The following is a 22,097-nucleotide window of genomic DNA, read 5'->3' as shown; positions in this document are numbered from 1 at the left end:
CGCGAAACGTGACAGTGAACGGCATCCGAAAGAAGGGCATCTGATCCGTGAATCCGTGAACTCCGTCGTGTGTTTGGCCGAAGTGCATTCTGGAAACAATAATCAAACAATAGTGCTGCGCTGTCACAGGTTACAGATAAATGTCCACCGGGTAGAAACGCCCGCCCGGCGCCGGTTCAGGTCCGTAGGATGGATAATCCGAGCTATGGATCCGCACACATGTCATCGCCCGCGCTGGTAGTGTTCTCCCAGGCGACCAATGGATTAAGCGACGCGCTACGCATACAGCGGCCGTTTCACTCACAAGTAAGCTTTTTATTCGATCGTATGCTATAAAGAAAACGGCGCTTTTTGACCGGAACATGTTTGTGAAACTTGTTTAAATTGGTTGAAAAAGAAACTGGCTGAAAACATTAATATGTTTAAGATTAATAATATTAAAACGAATGATCTGTTTGACGCCTTTTGAATATTGGTGAATGTGGCTAGTGTATACATTTTTTTTCATGGTCGTGTTCGAGTCAGTGTGACATCGAATGACTGAGTTTCGTTAAGTTTGTGTGATCCTTTAATGAGTGTGATCAATTGGAAGAGTTTAAGAAGTAGCCCAATCAAGAGAAAGCTATTAAATAGATTAAGTCAATAATTTTTAATTATTCAGTACTACATTACATTACGAAACCTATAACTACATTGATCACTAATAACAGAATATTATTATAAACTACCCGTGACAAAGATCAGAAAAATGCTCTTTTGAACTCTTGAAATTGTAACCGTTGCCTCGGTCTAACATTAATTTACACGTACCATGGTCTGCTAATCTTAGAGTAATATCTGTAATATCTGTTATGAAAAGAAGAATAAAAATGGAATTTAATTATCAATATTAATACAAAAAAGCCATCGAAACCCAATTAATGAAGCAAAATTAGAAACTCCAATGATACAAACCTTATTAAATTAAATAAATTTCTACGAAGTCGTCGAATAAAATGTAGAGAGACTCTAAATTATGAAAAGGATTCAAAATTACGTTTGCATATTACTTCAAATCAATAAAATACTATAAGTGAAGTATACTAGCAAAGCTCTTCATGATAGTTTTCGCTTGTTTGGGCCGAACCCGTCAAGCTTTAAGTGAAATAGATAAGTTTATGGAAAAAAATGTTCTCCCTTTTCAGTTGCCAGACGCCAAGGATCTGCACCACCTTTCGCTGATGAGCGGCTACGGTGCCCACCTGCTGCACGGCTTCCAGCCCCACTTTCTGCACCCGCTGAATCCGGCCGTCTCGACGGCCAGCGGCACCAGCCCGTTCGGTGGTGGCGGTGCGTTCGTGAAACCCTTCCCCTCCAACCTGCCCCTGCCGTCGGCCTTTGCACCGCCGAAATGTTTGGGCTTCGGCATCGATCAAGTAAGTCTTGCCCGGTCGGACCAACGGTCGACGATCACTTGGCCCCGATACCCCCCGACGTGAACCGTTCGCCCAGAATAATCCCAGAACATCTTCTCCAAGGGCCTACTGTTCGGTTCGTCCGGCTCGGGTTCCGAATCCTTCCGGACGGACTCGTCCAGTCCGGCGTGCACATCGTTATCGCCACCCGCCAAAGACGAGTCGCTCGAGGGACAGACCAGCGAGGAGGGCGACCGCGACCGGGATCGCATCTGCACCCCGGAACGCAGCCCGGAGACACCCGGATTCCGACGTGAGTAAGCCTTTCGGATCTTCGCATTGCAGGCAGGCGTTGCGGGCTCTTTGTGGGCTGTTTGCGGGCACTTAGTAGGACAGAGCCGCCGCCGCCACCGCCGTATCCGGTTGAAAATTGTTTAGCTTTTATGGTCATTGCCGAAGCGTGCCGGCTTTCGAGGGAAATCGGTTAGCACATTTTTCATTCCAAATGCCACCATCATCGATGGGCCGGTCGTCCATTATCCGGATCCTTCCGATGTCTAATCCGCATCTTTTGGTAGACAATTTCCACTGACTTACTGAGCGCCGCACTTAAAGTAAGCAACTTGGAAACCCGTTTTGTTTAGAAGAAAATCTTTGTTTTATTTATAGGAGAGCGTTGTTTATGTAAACTTCAAAGTTGTATTAAAATGAAATAACAATTTTGGATTATTGATAATATCTAACACTACAAAAGACGGACGGTGACTTACGGACCACAAATGTTTGTGCCATGTTTCAACCACAAACCGATGATCGTTACTTTGCTGGAACACCGTTTCGTTACAACACAACCGCCACTAATTGGTCCATCTCGTTTCGTCTCACCGTGTGCCACGTCAATCCACCTTAAAGTAAACCACTTAACTTCGCTTCCTCGTTGTTTGTTTTGATTGTGCTTTGTGGAAACAATACTTCATAATAACCTTTTCATCGCTACATGACACGGCGCACCCGAGAATCGGGCCCAAGAATTTCCATGGAATTTTCACTCTTTCCTTCTCCTGTCCCGGACGTCTTCCACTTGCCCGGCGGTTCCACTGATCGCTCCCGTGGCTAGCTGGCTGTCTTCGGCGCGGCGTCGAAGACCGACGATTGGTTTATTTTTAGTCCTTCCACTAGGGACGGCCTTCGGGCTGTGAGTGAGTGGGAAAACTTGTCAGAAGGTTACAGGAAACACACACGCGAACACGCGTCACGTGCCCAGGAAGGGCATCAGGAAGAAAGGCGCGCTGATTTAAACAAAAAAAAACCCCGAGTAAACACCGGGTTTGAAAAATCGGATGGAGAAGGCATTTTCACGAAACGCTTCACGGAATTCGAGAGTTTTCCTTCGCGAGAGGCTCGCGACCGTATGGTACCATTTGTTGACAGAACACGGAACAATTAAATAATCGACGAGTGATCTATTTGGGTTTGGAGTTTTATGGTTTACCCCCTTCTTTGAACCTTCGCGCTGCGGTTCGGTAATGATCGTTTAACGGGTTGAATTATGGTTCCTTGGCCCCGTGGCCCGGGAAACGTTTCGGCCATTTCAACTGTCAAACTAATTTCCCGGCCGGGAAAGCCTGGTCGGCCGACCGACCAGGGTTCACGAAGCCACCCGAAAAGGTTACGGGGCCTTCGGTGTTAATGCTTTGGGGATCATAAATATTCTCACCAAATACCATTGCCGCTCGCGTAAGGAAGAATCTTGCCTAAAAGCTCCATTAGGTGAGTTATGGTCCACCCGGATCGGTTGGTTCTTGTGGTTTCTGTTCCTTTTCGGCGCACGGCGGCGATAAATCGTTCGCCCCGAAGTGCGCCACTTGGTGTAAACAAATCTCGGAAAGGCAAATGATTGATTTTTTGTGATTGCGTCGTCCTTGGCAGATTTGATACTTCCGATAAATGACTTTGTGGCCGATTTGATGGCGGCCCCCGGAATGAAGCTCTTGGCGAGCTCTTTTCAATCAAACCAAAGGGAAGTTTAATTTCAATCGAATAACTTTACCTTGGCTGTTATCGGGTCTGTGACGACACCTCGCAACCTCGGGGCCGACCCACCGCAACCGGCCCCGAAACTTCTCCCGGATATCAATCGAATTTCGCCGTCCCATTTTCGCATCGCAGCCGACCGGGAAGAGTGTCACAAATTGGTGTGAAAATCAGTGTCCCATCAGCACCGCCAACGAGCGAGGGCGAGCGACTAACTTCTGCCGAGGGAGTCGACAAAATTACAAATTCATCCCCCCCGCCGCCCAGCCTGATGTGCCACCGGGGACCGGGAGTTAACTGGGAGTGTAAACTGGAACGTTACCGTAACGAGATTACCGAACCCCCCGACACACACACCCTACAGCGCTCCGACTCCGGAGCAGTCGAGTCGAAGTGGAGAGTTTTCCCGGGCAGTACATTTCCTCGTTCGACCGGACCGATTTCCTGCAATCAAATATTTTACGTTCCTCGTCACGTTCGGCAAGCTGTCGGTCATAGGGGACGGACGGGAAGCCGGCGGACCCGGACAAACATACTGCGAGGACCAAAAACCGCAAAAGGATGCCAACTGACGGCCCCACGGTGAGGTGGGCAAACTAAATTTCGGCCGGCTCCAATGTCTCCAATGCGGAGCGGTCTATCTTGTGGAAAAGGATAATCGCACTACTCGGCACGATCACACACGGTCACTTACTCCTCGGCCGTTATCTCTCGGTGGTGATTATGATACGATTATGATAGTAATAAATACTGGCAACGTACGCTGGTCTCTCCGGACGATCACACCGGACCAATTACCGTATTGTAGAACCACATCATAATCTTCCCGGACCGGACCGGCCAGGACCGGTCATTTGGCCAGCAAGAATTGCATGTTTGACACGCAAAAGCATCCTTCGCGTCGTAAATTCTGCACGTACGCCCATTGCGGTCGATCACACGCACCACTCACTCTTGAGCTTAGGCCTGGGCTCTGGCCCACCGTTAGCCCACCGTGGGCCCGGTGACGAGTTTAATTGGTAGTTGCTTTAATTGCAACAAATTAATTGCTGATTAAATTAGAAATAATGCAGCCGGGCTCTGCTGCCCGGGGTATGCAATGTTGTTGGCACCTCGCCTGCCGCACCAGAACCGGTGCCGCCGGCCGTGCCTTCGGTCATATGTTGCGGATCGTTAGTCGTTGGAATGTTCCTGTGCCCTTGCTATGCTTTCAAATGAGTCGTGAAATGGCTTAGAATTGGCCGCGGGTGCAGTTGCCCATTATCGTTCACTTTGAAAGCCAATTACATTACGACCAGGACGACGGGCCATTGGTCAATGATTTGGTACACACGTAAACGATAAGGCCGCCCCGTTTTGTGTTTGATTGTTTTCATTCGAAACAACCGGCCCGTTGGTGGCCGATCTTCAAAGCAGAGCGGCGTTTGATCGGAATCAATTTAAAATTTTCCATTCGACGCAAAACAAACGTCATAAGTTTTGGAAATGTGAAAATGGGCCCCATTTTTCAAAGGATTAATAAAATCACAACAACGATACATCAACGGCTGGCGGCACTTACAGCATTACGGGCGTACCTAATCAAAATAAGCAAAGTGTCCGCCGTCGGGTGCCGCTACCGTCTGCTTTTTTATGCTCCCGAAAGCAAACACAACGGCGGCCCATCGGTTTCACTCCCCAGGAAGAGCATGATCACACAAAAGAAGTGCTCACTTTAGTGGCCGGTTACACCACACTCGGAGAACAAATGGCGTGTGTGTTCGGGGAGGACACGCAACTACACACGCAACGGCGCATGTAGACGATCTCAATGATCGTAAACATAAACAGTGTGCCGTGCGTGGCCATTGTGACGATCGGTGGAAGAACCCGAAACGCGCCATATGGTCGCAGCTGGAAATTCTTGGCTTCCACAGGACGGCGGCCAAGACCTAGCGGAACGGCTAACGACCTAAGAAGTATCGGCCGAACCAGGTCGCTGCGGGTTCTGGTCGTAGAAGTATCGGCCCACGACGACGACAAGTTCATGAAAATCTTGTTATGATAAACTCACTTGCACCGGCGATGTGCGGCGATTCAGCGTCTGTGAGAGAGTTTGGGATCCAAAATAGAATCCACCTCTGATCGTTGATCTCAGGCGCGAATGTTGCCGATCCGGTTCATAAACTTTCCGGTGAGCTCGATTCTTCGGAAGTTCATTTTTCGACACCGACAGTGCGGCCGACAGTCCTGTTTTGGGGAAGATGCCAGGCTTAATAAAAATATCATACAAATTAGAGGGAATTTTTTGGTAAATTATCATGAAGGCTAAGAAAATCGATGAACAGTCAAATAGGATAATCGATCAAACGTTGCAATTTCGAAGGCTACCTCACATCAAGTAGTCACGGCAAAGTAGCTTAACGGAGATCTAGTCATCTCAGAGTGTAGCAACATTGAATCTACATTTGACACATTGTCAGTTTGAAGTTTCAAAAATCATTTTATTCACCGTAAAACAATGTACTTAAAAAAACTTCAACTTCTTTTATTTGCATCAGAACGTTAGGCTGCCTTTTTTCATCCAAAAAGCCTTTATGTGACACTTCTCAACATCTGCATCATCAATGGCAGCCAGTTGCATCGTCCAAGGATCGTCCGGGGGCTCTTCATTGCTCTTGTCTCTGGCCCATTGATGGCCACGGCCCCACCCATTCACCGCAAGTCTCACCTCAATCGGTAGCGACAAACTCTCGAGGACCCTCGAGTGCCATAATTCACTGCACAACACGGCCCCGGCGCATAAAGGGCCACTCTGGCTCTATCGTCACCGTGTGTAGTGTTTTTGTTCCTCGAGCATCGAGCTGCCCCGGAAAGTGGCCTCGTAAAATCAAAGTCAACTGCCCGGAGTGCTGCTGCTGCTCCTGCGAAATCTTCAAAAGTCGTTCCCCTGTGATGTGGCCGCACGTGAAGCGCACACACACACGGTGGGTAACTCTTGAAAGTCATCGTTATTTATTGAAAAATGGTAACCTCAAACGATTCCTGGCGCACAAGCAGGATAATGAGTGGCGGCACACTCGCGTTCTTATCACATCCGACGCGAGCCGAAGGGACGCAAGGCCGGAGTCCGTCCGTTTCCATTTCGTTTGATCCTACGGAGCTACCGGATGGCGCAGCCCTCCGGATGGTTGGCAGCCGCCGCATGAAATGGGTGTCCTTTGCCGACCTTTACGATTGCTCTTTTTCGAATCGTTCCTCTTTTTTTCGACACACGGTGGCTGTGTCCCCTTGGCTTTCAATGAAACGTCAATGTATCGAGTGAGTTTTAACAATGTCCTAATTGACAAATTACAAGAGGGTTGACACCGTTGTTCGTGTCGGAGGGACACATTCGCTGCTGCCGGCCGCCGCTGCCGTCGGAGTACTTCACTTTCATGCGGTTTTCCAATTTCAATTAGCACGCGCACCGCGCACCGCTTGTGGAACCATAAATAATAAAAATGCGGCCCTTTTGAATGCCCTCGGCCCTCGGCACAGATACCTTCGTAACGGTTCCGACGGGCCGGCGGACGAGCCATCAATTTATGCTCTTTGGCTCGTTCGGGGAGCTTGGCCAATCGATCGGTATGATTAATGCATTAAGCTTGTAAACGTGGCCCAGCCACACACACACACACACCAACCGATCGATCGTGTCCAGAACGGAACGCAGCTACTTAGCCGGGTACCGGATCAAAGCTCCGGCTTCAGGAACTCGCCTTCGGTCGCTTTCGGAACCGTCGGAAGAAGGAGCAAACGATCACCGGCCAAGGAGGTGGCTACTATTTAATATTTTTATTTACTTTTACGATACCTTCCCCCCTGGCCCGGAATATGGTTTCCGTTTTACGGACCCTTTTAACAGTTCACTCGCCACGGTCGTCGTCGGCAAACTTCTGACCAAGGGTCTTCAGAGCCGTTTTATGGCGCTATCTTCCCGTCTCACTCGCCATCCGCGCGGCTCAACTCATCTTCACTCGTTCTCTGCAGCACTTTGGTCAGCACTTTGGTCAGGGCGGCCTTACATAGTTGCTGCCTTGGGATGTGGTCGTGTCGCGCAGTCTTTTCGGTGCACTAAAATATAATGAACTTTGCTTGCGCTCGCTCGGATTCCCATCGGAGCTCGGAAGCTCCCGTGGGCCGGGGGCTGACATGGCCGTTTTATGGCGGTCCCATAGCAAGTCGCAAGTTTACAATCTTTTTATATGGCCCAAGTGAGGGTCGTGCCCCCTTCGTGGGGCTTGCAAAGGGAGTAACTTATTAAAAAATGTCCAAAAATTACTTGGGCGGTTGTAAAGGGTGGAATGTAACTGTTCCGGTGGGGTGGCCTTTGACAGTAAGTTTAGCTAGTCAATGTTCTAAGGACATAATTTCGGAACTAAATCAAATGAAATCAATAGATTTTTCTCAAACGTCGTAAACTCCCCACTCAATCTGTTCCGACTCCTCAACGTTAACTTCATTGCTGTAACTTTATCGTAAGCCCCACCGAAAATTCCCCAAAACTAATTCGTTGACGACGATTGAAAAGAGCGGCGTACTACCCTTCAACGGTTCCGCTTATCTTAAGACCGGTCACACTTACAAAACACCGGTACGACTTCCCGAGAGGCGTGGAAGCGAACAGCACGGAAGCAGACAACCGATTATGACAACCGGTGAAAAGCTGCCTGCCTTAATCCGGACAAGGAAACCTCCGTCGGCCAAGCAAGGCGAAAGCGATCGCAACCGATGCCCGATTCCGATTCTCATGGCAAACAGCGAAGGGAACCAGCCAGCCACAGCAAATCCCCACCGAGGAGCCCCCAGTAGTTAATCTCCCAATGACAGCTTGCCCGGTGTGCGAGAAATCGGATCGAGTCCCCGGGCGCGCGAGATCGAGGCAGAAGCCGATGGAAGGAAGCCCAAATTCTCAGCCTGATTAAAATCTTCAAATTTAATCAACTTCAAACTGTGCCACAGCCGTGGCCATCGAGCGGAGATCCAAAAAAGGGCCGCTCCGTTGAAGTGTGAAGTGTGCGGTTTTGCTGTGAGCCGTTCAACTTCTGCCACCGGATCAACGATCCGGGTGCATCCCGGTGCGGGGCCGGTTAACACTTCGGGCGCTCTCGGATGCACCGCCGAAACGGGTGAAATAAAAATTAACTTTATGCTTTAATGCAAACCGCCCGAGTGTGCGCCCGCCGAGCGTGAAATGCAGTCGTTCCCGAATCCCGGGGCTTTCGACACTTTGACCGAAAACCGCGCAGTGCATTTCATGGTGGATTAGCGCCTGGTTCTGTGTGTGTGTGTCCACAATCAACCGGCGGCTGTTAGTGATGTGCCATCTGTCCCCGGACCAATAATTAGGACCAAACTGACTCTCGGAAGCGCCCTAAAAATTATTTTAATTTATCGAATCCATCAACCAGAACTGAGCCCGGAACAACCCCCGGAGGCTGGAGGTGATAACGATCCGGGGCGCTCGCTCCAGAAGGCGGCCCGTTTTGCGTGTGTTTTTAATTCCTCCGTTTGGCACCCCGGACCCATGTTCGGAGGAATGTTCCGGCCACTCGCTCGCGCTCGCACTTCTTTTGGGCGATTTATCGGTGTTGTCGGTAATCCTTAAAACCAACAACGGGCCCCCGGCGGCCCCGGGTGCCGTGACCCGGGAGGGGACTCCGGACAAGATAGCAATAAAAAAGTCAACAACGATGTGCTGGCCCAACCCCTGCCAGCCTGCTCGCCTGGCTGCCGGCCCGCTTGGTTGGCTTCGAAAAGGAAAAACCCGCAAATAAAAGGCGGACATGGACTCTCTCTCTCCCTCTGTGTGCCGTCAGCCGGGTGCCAGGGAACTTCTCAACTTTTCAATAGAAGAGAAGTCCTCACAACGGCGAACGAAAGTGGCGAACAAATCTGGAGGACTGCTGTCATGGTCTTCCAACTTTTCTTTTTTCTTGTTATGCTGCTGCGTGTTGCGTTTTCCTTTTCCAGAGAGCTACCTTTGTGCGTGCGATGAGTCCTCTCTTTGACAGGGACAGTTGAATTGGGAATCGGTGAAAAAAGGGCAGGAAATAATGGAAGGAAGCAGCACAAAAGGACGAGGCCCGGCCTGAGCGGGCGACAGGGGGCGAAGTGCCCATCATTTGTCTCGTTGGCCCGGGGTCCGGGGCCCGCTCCGGATTTAGCACATCTGGGTCGCGCAAACAATTTGTAATATTTTAGAAAAATAATATAATCTGGTATTTATCATTGACTTGCCCTGTCCCGGGGAGGGTGTCCTGGCTTCCACGGATTGGGCTGGCTTCGGATATCCTTGTTTTTTTTTTTTGTTAACACCATGGACCGCGGTAGCCGGAATGCCCGGGTTTTAACGGGCTAATAAGGGGGAGAAAAGGTTGGTGGTTACGTCCGGCTGTCGGTGGGCACTGCAGTGGTGGTGGGTTAGCGGATAAGACGCTGCTAAGCCGTTAGGAGTGGCACCTAGCCCTTTTTTGGCCTATAGTCGCCCGCAGGATTCAATTGGTTATTGGCCGAGAATGTAGCAAACCGCAGCCGCGTGCGGTAGAATTGACAAATGTTGCAGTGACTCCTTCGCGGTGCATTCATTTTTTTGTTTGGCTTCGAAAGGATTAAAATGCCATTTTTCATACAGTAGATTCAAATATCTGTCCATGGTGACCCATGTAGACATACTGAATCGATTACACAAAAACTTTTGTACAACATATTTAGAGTAGAAGCTGTAAAATACTACTTTAGCTTAACAAAGATTAATTTAATAATTTCTTGTGGGCTGAGTCGAATTCGACTCACTGAATCTATTCATATTAACTATGTACTAAAACTATAACTAATTTAATGATTCTTTTGACGTGTAATCGGCAATCGAAGGATCGAGGATAATTGAATTTTTCGTACCTTATTTCTTTTTTCACGACTTTCAGATACATTTTAATACCTTCAATGTTTAACTCATTTAAATAATGACTATTGTCTGGATCCTCTATAAACAAGACGATATTTTCCTCCGTGCTTTTGTATCGATCAAAGCCGATCAAAATTTCCTAAGACTTTGCTTATTGTTAAAAGAAGAGTTAACTATAGAAAACTCTAATTTTCCCTATTTTTCCTCGAACCTAACTTCAATTTCCACCGAATTCAAGCAACTAAACTCACTGACCATCGTACTCAAATGCTCATATGCCTTGCACAATCGCAGCCCCGAAACTAGTGGCAGCAAAACTAATTGCCAATCGCAGGTCGATTTGTGCTCGAGTTCCTCGAGCTGGCGCCCCGTTACGCGCGCCACCCTCGCACAAAGAGTCGCAAATTATCTAAACATCACCAAGTGTCACCGTCGAACTGCACCCGCTGGATTCGCCGGGGCACACTGCAGACACACACACCACGCAGCACAGAAAAATGCAACACACTGCACCGTGGTGTGCACCGGAAAAATGATCGATTATGTCTGCGACCGACGGAAGTCCGCCCACACGCCTGCCGGCGGCGCCAGGGTCGTCGTCGGCGGCCGCACCGATTAGAGTTGAAATAGATAATTTGCAAACTGCATGCCTGATTGCCCGGCGCAGCACCGAGGAGACTGTCAGACTGTGTGCAGGTTCGAGCACAGTTCGAGTTCGGGCCGGGCCAGTTTGCCAACCAATCGATGATGCGACCGGGTTCCTCTTCGAACTGATAGCTCACGGGGCCGTCGGTCGGATGTCGCCGGTTGACGTGCAAGCCTTACGACACGGCGACCGGCGACCATCATGACCGATAATGATGAAGATGATGACGTGAAGCACACGGCGATGCTCACGGGTCCGGCTCCGGCTCCGTTAACTTTTTATCGGATCCACGCGGCGCCCGTGTGAGGTGCATTTGAATTGAATGCAATTTTTGCTACACCGCACGGAGGCACCTCACGGAGTGGCACTGGCTGGTACCAAATATGGCACTGGTCCGAGGGGCTGCCGGTTTCTAAGAAGCACCGTTCGGGGCCATTTCAATAGGTTTCCGATGCTAATATGCACGCCGGAGAAACAAATTATTAATGCACCGACGAAGAAGGAGTCACACGCTCGGAATGCAACCCGCTAACGGGGCGATAGGTGTTCGGAAACAACACAAATCATAAAAATTATTGGCGGGAATATTATCGGCCTCGAGAAACACCAAGCAAATGTGGAGACAGGAAAAAATATTCCAACAGAACTTAACATTGTTCCGAATGTGGTGGCGGCGGCCCCCAGTTTGCACAATATTATTGTCGGTGCCAGCGAGAGCGTAATTTTTGTATGCATTTATGTTGCCTTCCCTAGTTCCCACACACACAGCGAGCACGGCAGTACCGTGTCCGGCCGCCGGACGATGTGACGGTGATCGATGGTCATCGACGTTTGAATGTCATCATCAGTCGATGCGTTTCCGAACGCCCCGCACCATCCGATGCGAGGCGGGACGCGTGACTCCCCGCGCTTGCCGGCTGATCCCAAACCCAACATTAAGTACTTTCAGTGGCACAAAAGTGTTCGGGTGCACAAATCGGCCAACTGGTGCGCCCAACATACAAATCATGTTCTGGCGGAAGGTTGTTTCTAAATTGATCATAACCGTTGCCCACGGGCCACCCCTAATGGCCACACCGGTGATGTCGCGACCTCGACCCTCCAAGCGAAAAATCGTTGAAAAAACAGGGAGACAGAGGGAGAGGCTGGACCGGACTACACTTCCTCGACACGGCGGGACACACGTGGAAATCACGTAGGAAAAATTTTATAACAATTTAAAATTCGTCCGTACGTGAACCAAATATTTTATCATTATTAGCGCTGTTATTGGTGGTGACGGCCAGACATGTTGGACACATCTGACGGTTCTATTAGTCCCGGACACGGAAAAGGGTGGTACGTACGTGAACCCTGGCTGGCTGGCTGGCGCTGTGTTACGCTTTTTTGTGCGCGTGGTTGTTCGACTTTCGACACTCCGTGCCGGGCGCAATTGCCAGGGATTGCAACGGAATGTCGACGGTGTGTGACAAGAGCTGTCGAAAACGCGGCGCGTAAGAGGGCACAGAGGTTGGGTATGTTGGGCAAAAAGCGTGAGCAGCATTTCATGCTACAAAAAACGCGCCATAAACAACAACGAGTGAGATGAAAATGTCACTATACACACTACACGACGAGCAGATAAAAGTGGAAACAAGTGGAGAACCTCCGAGTGTCTCCGGTGCGTGCGGCCCCCGGTGGACTTTTTTGCCCACTCTCCTCTCGATTGTTGCCTTTATTGCACGTCGGTGGGACGAAAACGGACGACACACAGCGAGCCCGCGAAGGAATGTCTCGCAACTCCATCGTCGATTGATTCGCGATCGCGAAGGTAATTACACGGGTGCGCGAGATCGATCGCTCGAGGCTTATGTCGGCCGCCGAACACATGTGTCATGCGAGTTATGTGAGATGTGTGCCCTTCCGATGCCATCCACTCCATGTGGCCGAGGTAGTCCGAGGCCAGTCCCTATCCGGCATGACCGCGAGACGCTCACAGAGTTGCGTTGGATGAAGTTGTTAGTCCGTTTAGCGCGGCATTCCGATCAGAAGCCGATCGATTGAGTTCTCTCTCTGATGATTGTTTGCGGTCGCAATAACTGTTACATCCCAACGGGGCAGTGTTTCAAGCGATCAAGATTACACTCGTGTTAAAACATGGCTTGAAAATGCAGTAAAATATCGGAATTTAACTACGGTTAACGTTACATTGTTGTTGTGGAGTTTTCTGATGATATGATACGATTCAGTGGTTACTTGATCGGTTCAGTATCATAGTTGACTGCCCAGCTGTCAACGAAGGGTTGTAAGAGTCCTTTGATCAATTGTGTTTGCCAAAATTAACTAAGCGCCAGAGTCCGTAAAGCCTTCATTGATTCCTTTTTATTGAAACGATTTATCGATCATAAAAGTCAATGCGACACCCATTTTGATAACAATTTTCATAATTGTTAATGTTTCTGCGCCAATCAACGCCATACTTAGCCATTTAAGTTACTGTCCGCTGGGATAACCATAACATAAACGTTTCTTGAATCCGTTAATCTAATTTTTCTTTCTTGGATCTTGGATGCCTCTTTACTCAATTGTCTTATTCAATAGCAAAGCAGCAAAGCAAAGGAATAGCAAAAACTATCCCCTTATTCCACTGGACTCCGAACAAAGAAAGGAAAACCCAATAACATGCCTCCATCATCTGGAAAGGACACTATTAATAAAGCAAATCGCACCGATAAGCGTGTACCGCGTCGTCTGTCCGGAAATTTCGAAACGAGTCAAACTCAATTTACTCGTAATAGACGAAAGAACGTTTCATGATTGGTGGCATCGGACCAACTGCAGCCACCAGCCAGAGGTCACTCGCAGGGAGTCGTGGCTAATTCAATAATGAAGAAATCGTCTCCTGACTTTCACAACGAGTGCACCCGGATTCGAAGACACGCATCATAGGGACCAAGGACATCAACCGATGAGAGGAGTCGAAGAAAACGAACACCAAACGGGGGTTGATTTGTGATACTCCAGTTCGTGACGGACTGGTGCACGGTGCGCCCAAACTAAAAGGGCTCGTATCATTTTTGCTCCCATTCCGCAAATTGATTTATCTGCGCGTTGCCTAATTGGATCCGTGCGGGTCCGCGAAACTCCTTTTTAGTGTGACCGCCACTGGCCACTCTTATTACCATTATGAGGTTGCTGCTGTTGACGAGCAGCCACGGACCAGGGAACGGACGGACCGGTGGTTTCAAGTCCGTTTTTCCGAACCACCGTGATTCGGAACAGTCCCATAATTTGTGTCACACGCGGTGTGTGTGTGTGTGTATTACGATTATTACCGACAATCGATCGATCGATCGAACTCGAATTCGAGGCCACCGGTTCGAATGCGCGCGTGTTAATTGAGACCATCCAAGTGACAGCCTTTTACGGGTCCCGGTTCCGGCAATCTGTTGCAAAACCAATCCTTCTCCTCCGGCGGCTGCTGCGGCAGCAACGACGGGACACATTCCTTCGATGTTCCTTTTCCTCGGCCCCTTGGGACCCCGGCCCGGCGGACAAAACGCGGCCCGTACGCGTACGGTGCTGCTCTTTCAACACTATCATAATACGATAAATACGGAGCGTAAATAAATAAATTACTGCTGGTAATAATCTCCGCTAATTTATTGGTGGCAATTATTCTTCAAACTACGGCCGGGCGATGGAGACCCGTTTGTACCGGCCGACCCGCCGAATCGCGGCGAGGAAAAATCCAGGGGTCCAACACTCGGGAGGCCGACGGAACACAGCACACGGTAGCAAATCTCTACCGCAAACAGTTAAAGTCGATTTATTAACATAAGGAGAAAAAAAGAGTACATGTTCTAATTACGGCGGTTCCCGGTCGGTTGGTCGCTCACATTCCCGGCAAATGGCCGCTCCTGCTGCTGCCGCTGCTGCCGCTGCTGTCGGGGCCCCTTTGCAAGTGGGCTGACGCACACCACCATCCAGTTGGGCCGATTATGGCAGCCAACCGGGCGGACGGACGAACGCGGACAAGTCTCTCCGATGGCTCACTCCGCGTTAGGCTAGTGATTTTGATTTAGTGACAGCTGTTACTGCCACTTGCCGTCACTCTAGCATTGTGGCCCGGGAAGTTCCGGGTGAATGAGGGGGCCAGCAAAAGTTGTGTGCTTAGTTTTAGAACCGTTCCAAGGCCACGGGAGTTTCCAGAATGTGGCGAGAATAATCTGTTTCGCAACTAACTGTTCGGTTCCCCTCAGGGGGCCCGACCCAGCTGTGACCGACCGCGATTGAGTGGCACGGTCGATAGCGTTTAATCTTTGGTAGTGAGTGAAATGTGGTCCCCGACCGAACCGGATCTACTTCGTGCGAGGTAATCTGTGGAGCCAGGCTCTTATTTATTCATCACATCCCATTTAACGTGATATTTAGCACCTCACGCGTTCGCGGAGACTATCTTCTCTAGTACTTTCTTTTGGAATTACGTAAAAAGGACACCCTCAAACGCTCTCCAAAATAACCCTTTGGTGATGCTGCTACAAAAAAATGAGGGTAATAAAAAACGGCACTTCCGTTTCTCGGGCCCTCCCGGGATACAAGAAAAGCCCTTTATTACTTTCCAAGGTGAAAAGCGAAATTTGGCACGCACAATTACCCACCAAGAGGCGACCGAAAGAGTTTTTTCCCCGTCGCATCGGTCATCGGAATCGGTCATTTCGTGGTCCGCCGCCGAATCATGACGGAGCGTGACCGGACCAGGGCCTAGAAATGGGAACCTCTTCAATCACTCACTCTCTCTCTCTTTCTCTGTGACGACGAGGAAAAATCCCATTTAACGCCTTACGCAACGCAATTTTATTCAATTTCCCAAAAAACAGGCCACCTTCGCCAGCTGGCACAAGGAAAAGGGGACAACCCGGAACCAACAACTAGTGTCCGCCCGGGAGGAAAAGTTTGTGCGCACGAGATGATCAGCATGATACTGTTCTTTTACGGGTTTTTTTTTATTCGCCACCACCTTGAGGCTTATCCATCGCACCTTTTTTCCATCTACACTCCCGCCAAGGGGTGACGCTAAGTCTGGCCGCCGGACACGAAGCAAGGAAAACGACCCCGCAAAAGAAACGCTCCAAGAAGCGAAAGATCAGAAGAAAGTAGACGCTTGACTGCACTTTTAATATCCTTCTTCGGGCGCGTTCGAAGTGTCGCAATTGGCAACACGCCGCGGATGTCCTTAAAAAAATCCAGAATCACGAAGGATGTCCCTTTCCGGAGGGGCGCGATTGTAGCATGAAATCGAGAGCCCGGAAAGTCCGGAAATGACCGAAAATGAAAAACAAAGCTGTTAAAGAGAATTTCATTAAGTGGCCCAACGACGGTGTCACCGAGCCTGATCCATAATCCGATTACAGGCCGTTTTTTTTCGGGCCCGGGCTGGAAAAGCTAAAAATCAAACCACAAGAGAAGATGTTTAAAAAGAAACAAGTTTGCGATCAAAAAAGGATACAGAGTTCGTGCGTTACACCTAGTTAGTTTGCAGCGTCCCCGGGAGTGGTCACTGTTTGGCACAAAATTGGCACACTGCATCCGCGCACACGCTTGTCACGCACCGGATTCTCGGCGTGACGCCCCGAAACTGACCAGAGATTTCGATTAAAAGTTAATCATCTCTTTTTAATTTGCAACGAACCCCATCGAGCGTGCGGGGCCATTTGACACGCTGACCATCATCATCCCGTCACCGGGATCCGGTGCCGGAAGTGTCATCCCCGTCCCCACCCGAATGGGAACCGCACCCAAAAAAGGGGAATCAAAAAATCATAAACACTCACCCGGTCCGGACTTACCTCCGGATGGCCTTCAACCACAGCAGCAAGGCCGCAGTCTACCAGAGTGTGGCGAGCAAATATGTTTTCTGCGGTCAAACTGGGACGCCCCAATCTGGGACTCTGTTGCTGTCACCAGTGCTAATGACAAATTTCGATCACCTACCGGGAGCAAATTAGATTCCCCGGCATGCACTGGGCCATCCCACCACCGGATGCAACCTCGGACAGATGTCTCTAGAAACCGGACACTCAAAATGGTGCCTCCGAACGGGACGTAACAATCAGCTGCATCCCGGGGATTGGGTGTCCGACTCTTACATGGCGACCGTTACAATTACAAGTGCTAGAAGTGAACAAGAGTGCTGCGTGTGTCCTTTCGGGGTTGCCTAATTCCCCGCTCTAGTACAAAACCACACTCATCACCGTGGCCAAACCGTGGTCACATCGTGATGCTAACGATCCTACTAATCCCGCTCGAGAAAGTGATATGTTTCCCTTTTCGAAAACTACTTTAACCACTGTAAATTTCCACACTCCCGGCGGCCGACACAGGGAACCGGAATGTCGTTGTCGAAACGGACATTTTTACATAAAATTTCCCGGGGCGCCACCAGTACCAGCGCCGACCAACCGATTTCACCAATTGACAAGAAAAGTCGAGCCAGACGACACCACTTTGGTGTTGATGCAAAATGGAAACTTGTCCGTGTTCTCCGTGTCCGTGTTGTTATCCGCTCGGTCTAGCAGCTGCCCCTGGGTTCGTTGGGAAAATGTGGTCCTCTTTCTCATTTTCCGCAACATTACCCGATGCACATTCTCCGGCGACGGCGGAGCAAAAGTTGGTTCCCGTTGCCGTCAAATTTCATTACGCTGCAGCTACCGACGCCAAACCGCACAGTACCGGAGGGCCACGACGCCGGGGCACGACGAGAGATTGCATTACACTGAGGTTGCTTTCGATTGCACCGTGTAATCTGTTTGGACTGTAAATATCAACCTGGGTTGGTTCGGGCCGGCCGTGTCGGGATTTGTCGCCGTGTCTCGTTGCACGTGAATAAAAATGTCAGTTTCTGGAAAGTTTTATGGAAAATCATAAACTATAAAAGAAAGAGAACTCGTCCTATAACTTATGGTTAGAACGATTAATAGATAGCTTCTGTGTCCTCATTTAAACGATGCTAAGTCGGATTACAAATAGCCCCGAGTTGTGATAGTTCTTCTTAAACGCCAACTATTTTATTGTCGAAGCTCCAAGAATCCGTCATAAATTGGCTAGCGTTTGAAGGCTACCGAAGCTATCAAACGGAAAAAAAGCTCCAATATTTATATCTTTCTTTCGATGAGTCACTGACCTTATCTGTTGGGACGTCTACATCAGGCATCTTCATTTCATTTCATTTTTCATTCAATTCCGCGTTGACCTATGATCCGACATTGAAAATTGATCCCAACCTCATCCACCCCGCGTAGGTATTGGGCCACCGAAGAAGTCGTCCTTCATCGGAACGCCACCCCCGAACGCGTGTCCCATCTGCGGCGTGCAGCTCTCACCAAGTGACCTGGAGACCCACTTCTCCGCCGAGCTGACGCGGCTCACGAAGATGACAACGCACGCCGAGCGGCTCGAGCTCCGGCGAACGCTCAGCGTCGACCTGCACACGGTCCAGAACAACCTGCAGGGCCGAACCAGTCGCTGGGAGGTAAGTTCCGCCGGTCCCGCCCTCTCCCGCACACAATTGCATTTATGCTGCACCCGCGCCCGGCACCGAATGCGATTACCTGGTGAGCGAAGATGATGAGTTTTTAAATTTCATTTCACTCCCATTCCCGTTTGGCAGACGTTCAAAAATATCCGCAACAAGCGCCAGGACCGGCTGCGCGGCAAGCTGCGGAAGCGGAAGTTCGACGGCGAGGATGGCTTCGGGCTGCAGCTGACTAACATCAACTGCCAGTCGTGCCCGGTGTGCCACGGGCGGTTGCAGCGCACGCAGGAGGAAATTGCGCAGCACATCGAGGAGTGCGTCCGCAAGGTATGCCCACGGAGTCATCCGGAGCCAAGGCTCTGAGCCTCTCGAATAACCTCTCGATCCAAGTAGACGCGGGATGTGAGCTCTTCTGTCGACTGCAAAGCCTAACCACATCTCACGTAGACCTTTACGATGCTTTTCCCACTTCTCAAGCAACAGCACCAGCACCAACACCAGCAGCAACAGCAACAACAACAACAACAGCAGCAGCAACCCCCGAGTGGCCCGCTACATCCGGCGCACCACCATCCGCACCATTCGCATCATCCGCACCACCAGCACCCGTCGGCGGGGTCGGCAGGATCGCAGCAACCGACGTCCGGAACGGGAGCGCCTGGGTCCGGTCAATCGTCGCCCCAGGATGAGGACGAAACGGTCGACGTCGAGAGCTACGGGGACGAAACGTCCAACGGAGCGATCAACATGTCATCGAACGTGATCCATCACACCGGGAGTGCATCCGGGATGCTGCACAGCCATCACAGTGCGGCCGCCGCCGCCGCCGCTGCTCACAACAGCAACCACAACAACAACAACAACATCATCAAACCGGACACCGTCAACCTGACGAAACTGGAGGAGAGTGCCATCAGTTCGCTCAGCTCCATCGTACCGCACTGGGACCGCAAGACCCGGCTTACTCTGCCCCTGGGCTGTAAGCCCGGCGGGGAGGATCCTCGGCCGTGGGTAACGGCGGGTCTGAAGCCCCGGCTACTGGGCAGCAACTTCGAGCTCGGGCCACCGGGTGTTGGACCGGTACCGACCGATCATTCGATAACGCGCGTCACACCGACCAGCAGCGATCAGCGCATCGACGTCGACTACGAGCACGACCACAGCCAGGACATGGTGACCGACAACGACGAGGAAGTGATCGTGGACAACACCGACGACGAGGAGTGCATCAAGCGGCCCCGGACGACAACCGGCCAGCTGACGCAACTGAACGGCCACGGACCAGCGCTTCCGCCGACCCTGGCCAACGGTCACGGAGCTCCTGGAGCGACCCAGCGTGAGGACAAAAATGGCAGGTAGGTCAGCTCGGAGGCGCTCCCCAGCAATCCAGGCCCCAGGTCCCTAAACCACTCTGCCGCCTCTTCCTCTTCGGACGGCGCAGCACGGAAGAGGCCACCTCGTCGGTGGAGATCGATTCCGCGACCGATTCGATGGCTTCGCGAACGGCCGGAACCACCCCGAACTCGGACTCGTACGTCAGCACCTCGGAGTCGGCGGAACCGTCCTCGAAGGCGCAGGTACTGGAAGAGCTTAAGGCCCGGATACGGGAGCTGGAGGGATCACCGCACTACAAGTGTTTCATATGTAAGGTCAGGCTTTGGCCCTAGGCACCCCCACTCGTTGCCCCCACTCGGTCGGCCACACTAACGAGCTGCCTTGCTTTTGTTTCGTTTCTCCAGGAAAAATGTAAAACATTAATCATATCGAAAATCTGCGGCCACTATCTGTGCGAGGAGTGTTGGGTTACGGAATCGGTAAGTCGCTGTGCCCCGCTCGAGACAGAGCCTCAGTCTAATCCATTGCCCGTCTCTCGACAGGAATCGTCCAAATCTTGTCCCCGGTGCAAGATCATCACGGCGAATTCAGATTTTAGAAAAATTCATGCTTAAAAACCACCATCCCCGCGGGGCGTTTAGTGGAAACGGTGTTTATTTATTAGACTATCGTTAGTGTATTTATTATTACCAGTATGGCGGGCAATGATTTCGATGCTTTTTATATTTTATACAACGCGCAACGTGCGCAACCAACCACAAAACAAACCAAAACGCAGTCCCAAGCGCAGCGTCCTGGGCACCGACCGACGGCCGAAAGCTATGAATCGAATAAAACTCGAACCACTCGAACTCGAAATTAACAGTGTCCTACCTGCGTACCCTACTGTACCCCCCGTCAGTTGGCAAAGTTGTCAAAGCCCCAGGAGACAAATGGAAATCCGTTCCGAAGACTCCGTTCCGTTCCGAGCTCGAAAGTGTTTAGAAGCATGTGCAATAAGTGTTACGTTTCCCTTCGGTGATGAGCGAAAAGAGATCCAGATCAGGACCTTGTTCCCGTGTTCATCACCCTCCCTGACCGCGTGGATGTGATGGGCAGAAGACGTGTAGCGACCAAGTCCGACCGACATAACCGAGCGGATATGTTGCGGTGTGAAAGTGATTTATGGGGAACCGTCTGGACGAGACGCTTTGCTCCCTCCGTTCACCATCTCATCGCCCTTACCCCCTTTAATCGAATCGTTGTTATAGAGAACAATAAAAACAAACCTTATCTGCTTTCCTATTTCAAAACCATAGACTGGATGTTTGTTCTTGACTAGATACGAAAGAAACATTGGAAAAGAAGGTAAGATGTTATGTTTCACCTATTTTGACTTCCTTTAATGTTATTTTGTTGAACAAACCGAACATCGACACAGTAATCTTTTACACAACCACACAGACATCCAAGTAACCTTCATAATATCCTTGAAACCGATCCGCTAATTTGTAATCGTTGCTTCAAATGTCAAATTGCTGTCTTTGGCGATATTTGTTGGCAACGTATGGCCGATTGTATTGAATTAGCCAATCCTTGCTAAAATAGAGTCTTATCGTGAGATTTTCCCAGCCGAAGCAATTCCAAGCGGCATCGAAAATCCATCTTAAATCGAACCAAGCGCAAAAGTTCAATCAGCTATTGTCGCCAATCTTGGCCCCAAGCGTTTTACAGCGTTTCAATTTACACTATCTCTAATCCTGGATGGATTTCTTCGAATTGAGCTGCCAATAGCGCTGTCAAATGCTACCTCATTCACATGACACACGGTGGCGACAAGAGATCCATGCGATTCGCGCGTTTGGCGTTCGCGATACACCGCGAAGCGGCTGTCGAAGAATTGACTGCTTGGCGCACTACTCAAGCGATATTCCAGTTTTGTCCTCGTCCTCCTCGGACACCGCAATCTTGGACCGGTCTTTAAGAGGCACCTCCAAACCATTCATGTTTCTTCGTTCCAAGTAGAGAGAGAGAGAGATAGAGAGACCACTTTTATCATCTTCGTCTCACGGTTCGGCCTTTATCACTCTACCCATTCGCGGGCTTATGAATGAATTTGTAAAGCAAATTATAGAATCAATAAAAATATTACCTCAATATGATCTTCAACACCGGTAGCAGTTGCTGACGGTCATTTTTCATCCTGTCCAAGGTCCAACCGCTGACCGCTCGCCGTTCCCTGCTCCGAAGACGGGGCGAAGACAATCG

General features: G+C 50.2%; 1 protein-coding gene across 1 annotated transcript; it reads left to right on the top strand.

Moving 5' to 3' along the window:
- The first annotated feature begins 188 nt into the window (after nt 1–188).
- Nucleotides 189–20,481, top strand: LOC128267704 (uncharacterized). The gene is made up of 9 exons (XM_053004594.1): nt 189–306; nt 1,185–1,415; nt 1,503–1,707; nt 18,283–18,512; nt 18,651–18,842; nt 18,993–19,870; nt 19,957–20,164; nt 20,255–20,329; nt 20,393–20,481. Exons 1-9 carry the CDS (start codon nt 190–192, stop codon nt 20,462–20,464), a joined length of 2,208 nt encoding a protein of 735 aa, XP_052860554.1. The 5' UTR covers nt 189; the 3' UTR covers nt 20,465–20,481.
- Nucleotides 20,482–22,097: the final 1,616 nt, after the last annotated feature.

The sequence above is a fragment of the Anopheles cruzii genome, chromosome 2 (assembly GCF_943734635.1).
Source record: "Anopheles cruzii chromosome 2, idAnoCruzAS_RS32_06, whole genome shotgun sequence".
Taxonomy (NCBI): Eukaryota; Metazoa; Arthropoda; class Insecta; order Diptera; family Culicidae; genus Anopheles; species Anopheles cruzii.
This window is presented reverse-complemented; position numbering and strand designations above follow the sequence as displayed.

Excerpts from the sequence above, each read along its gene's own strand:
- LOC128267704 (XM_053004594.1), top strand. The coding sequence starts at position 190 with ATGGATAATCCGAGCTATGGATCCGCACACATGTCATCGCCCGCGCTG. Across the intron at positions 1,416-1,502 it reads TGGGCTTCGGCATCGATCAA|AACATCTTCTCCAAGGGCCT; the intron begins GTAAGTCTTGCC and ends GAATAATCCCAG. Across the intron at positions 20,330-20,392 it reads AGTGTTGGGTTACGGAATCG|GAATCGTCCAAATCTTGTCC; the intron begins GTAAGTCGCTGT and ends GTCTCTCGACAG.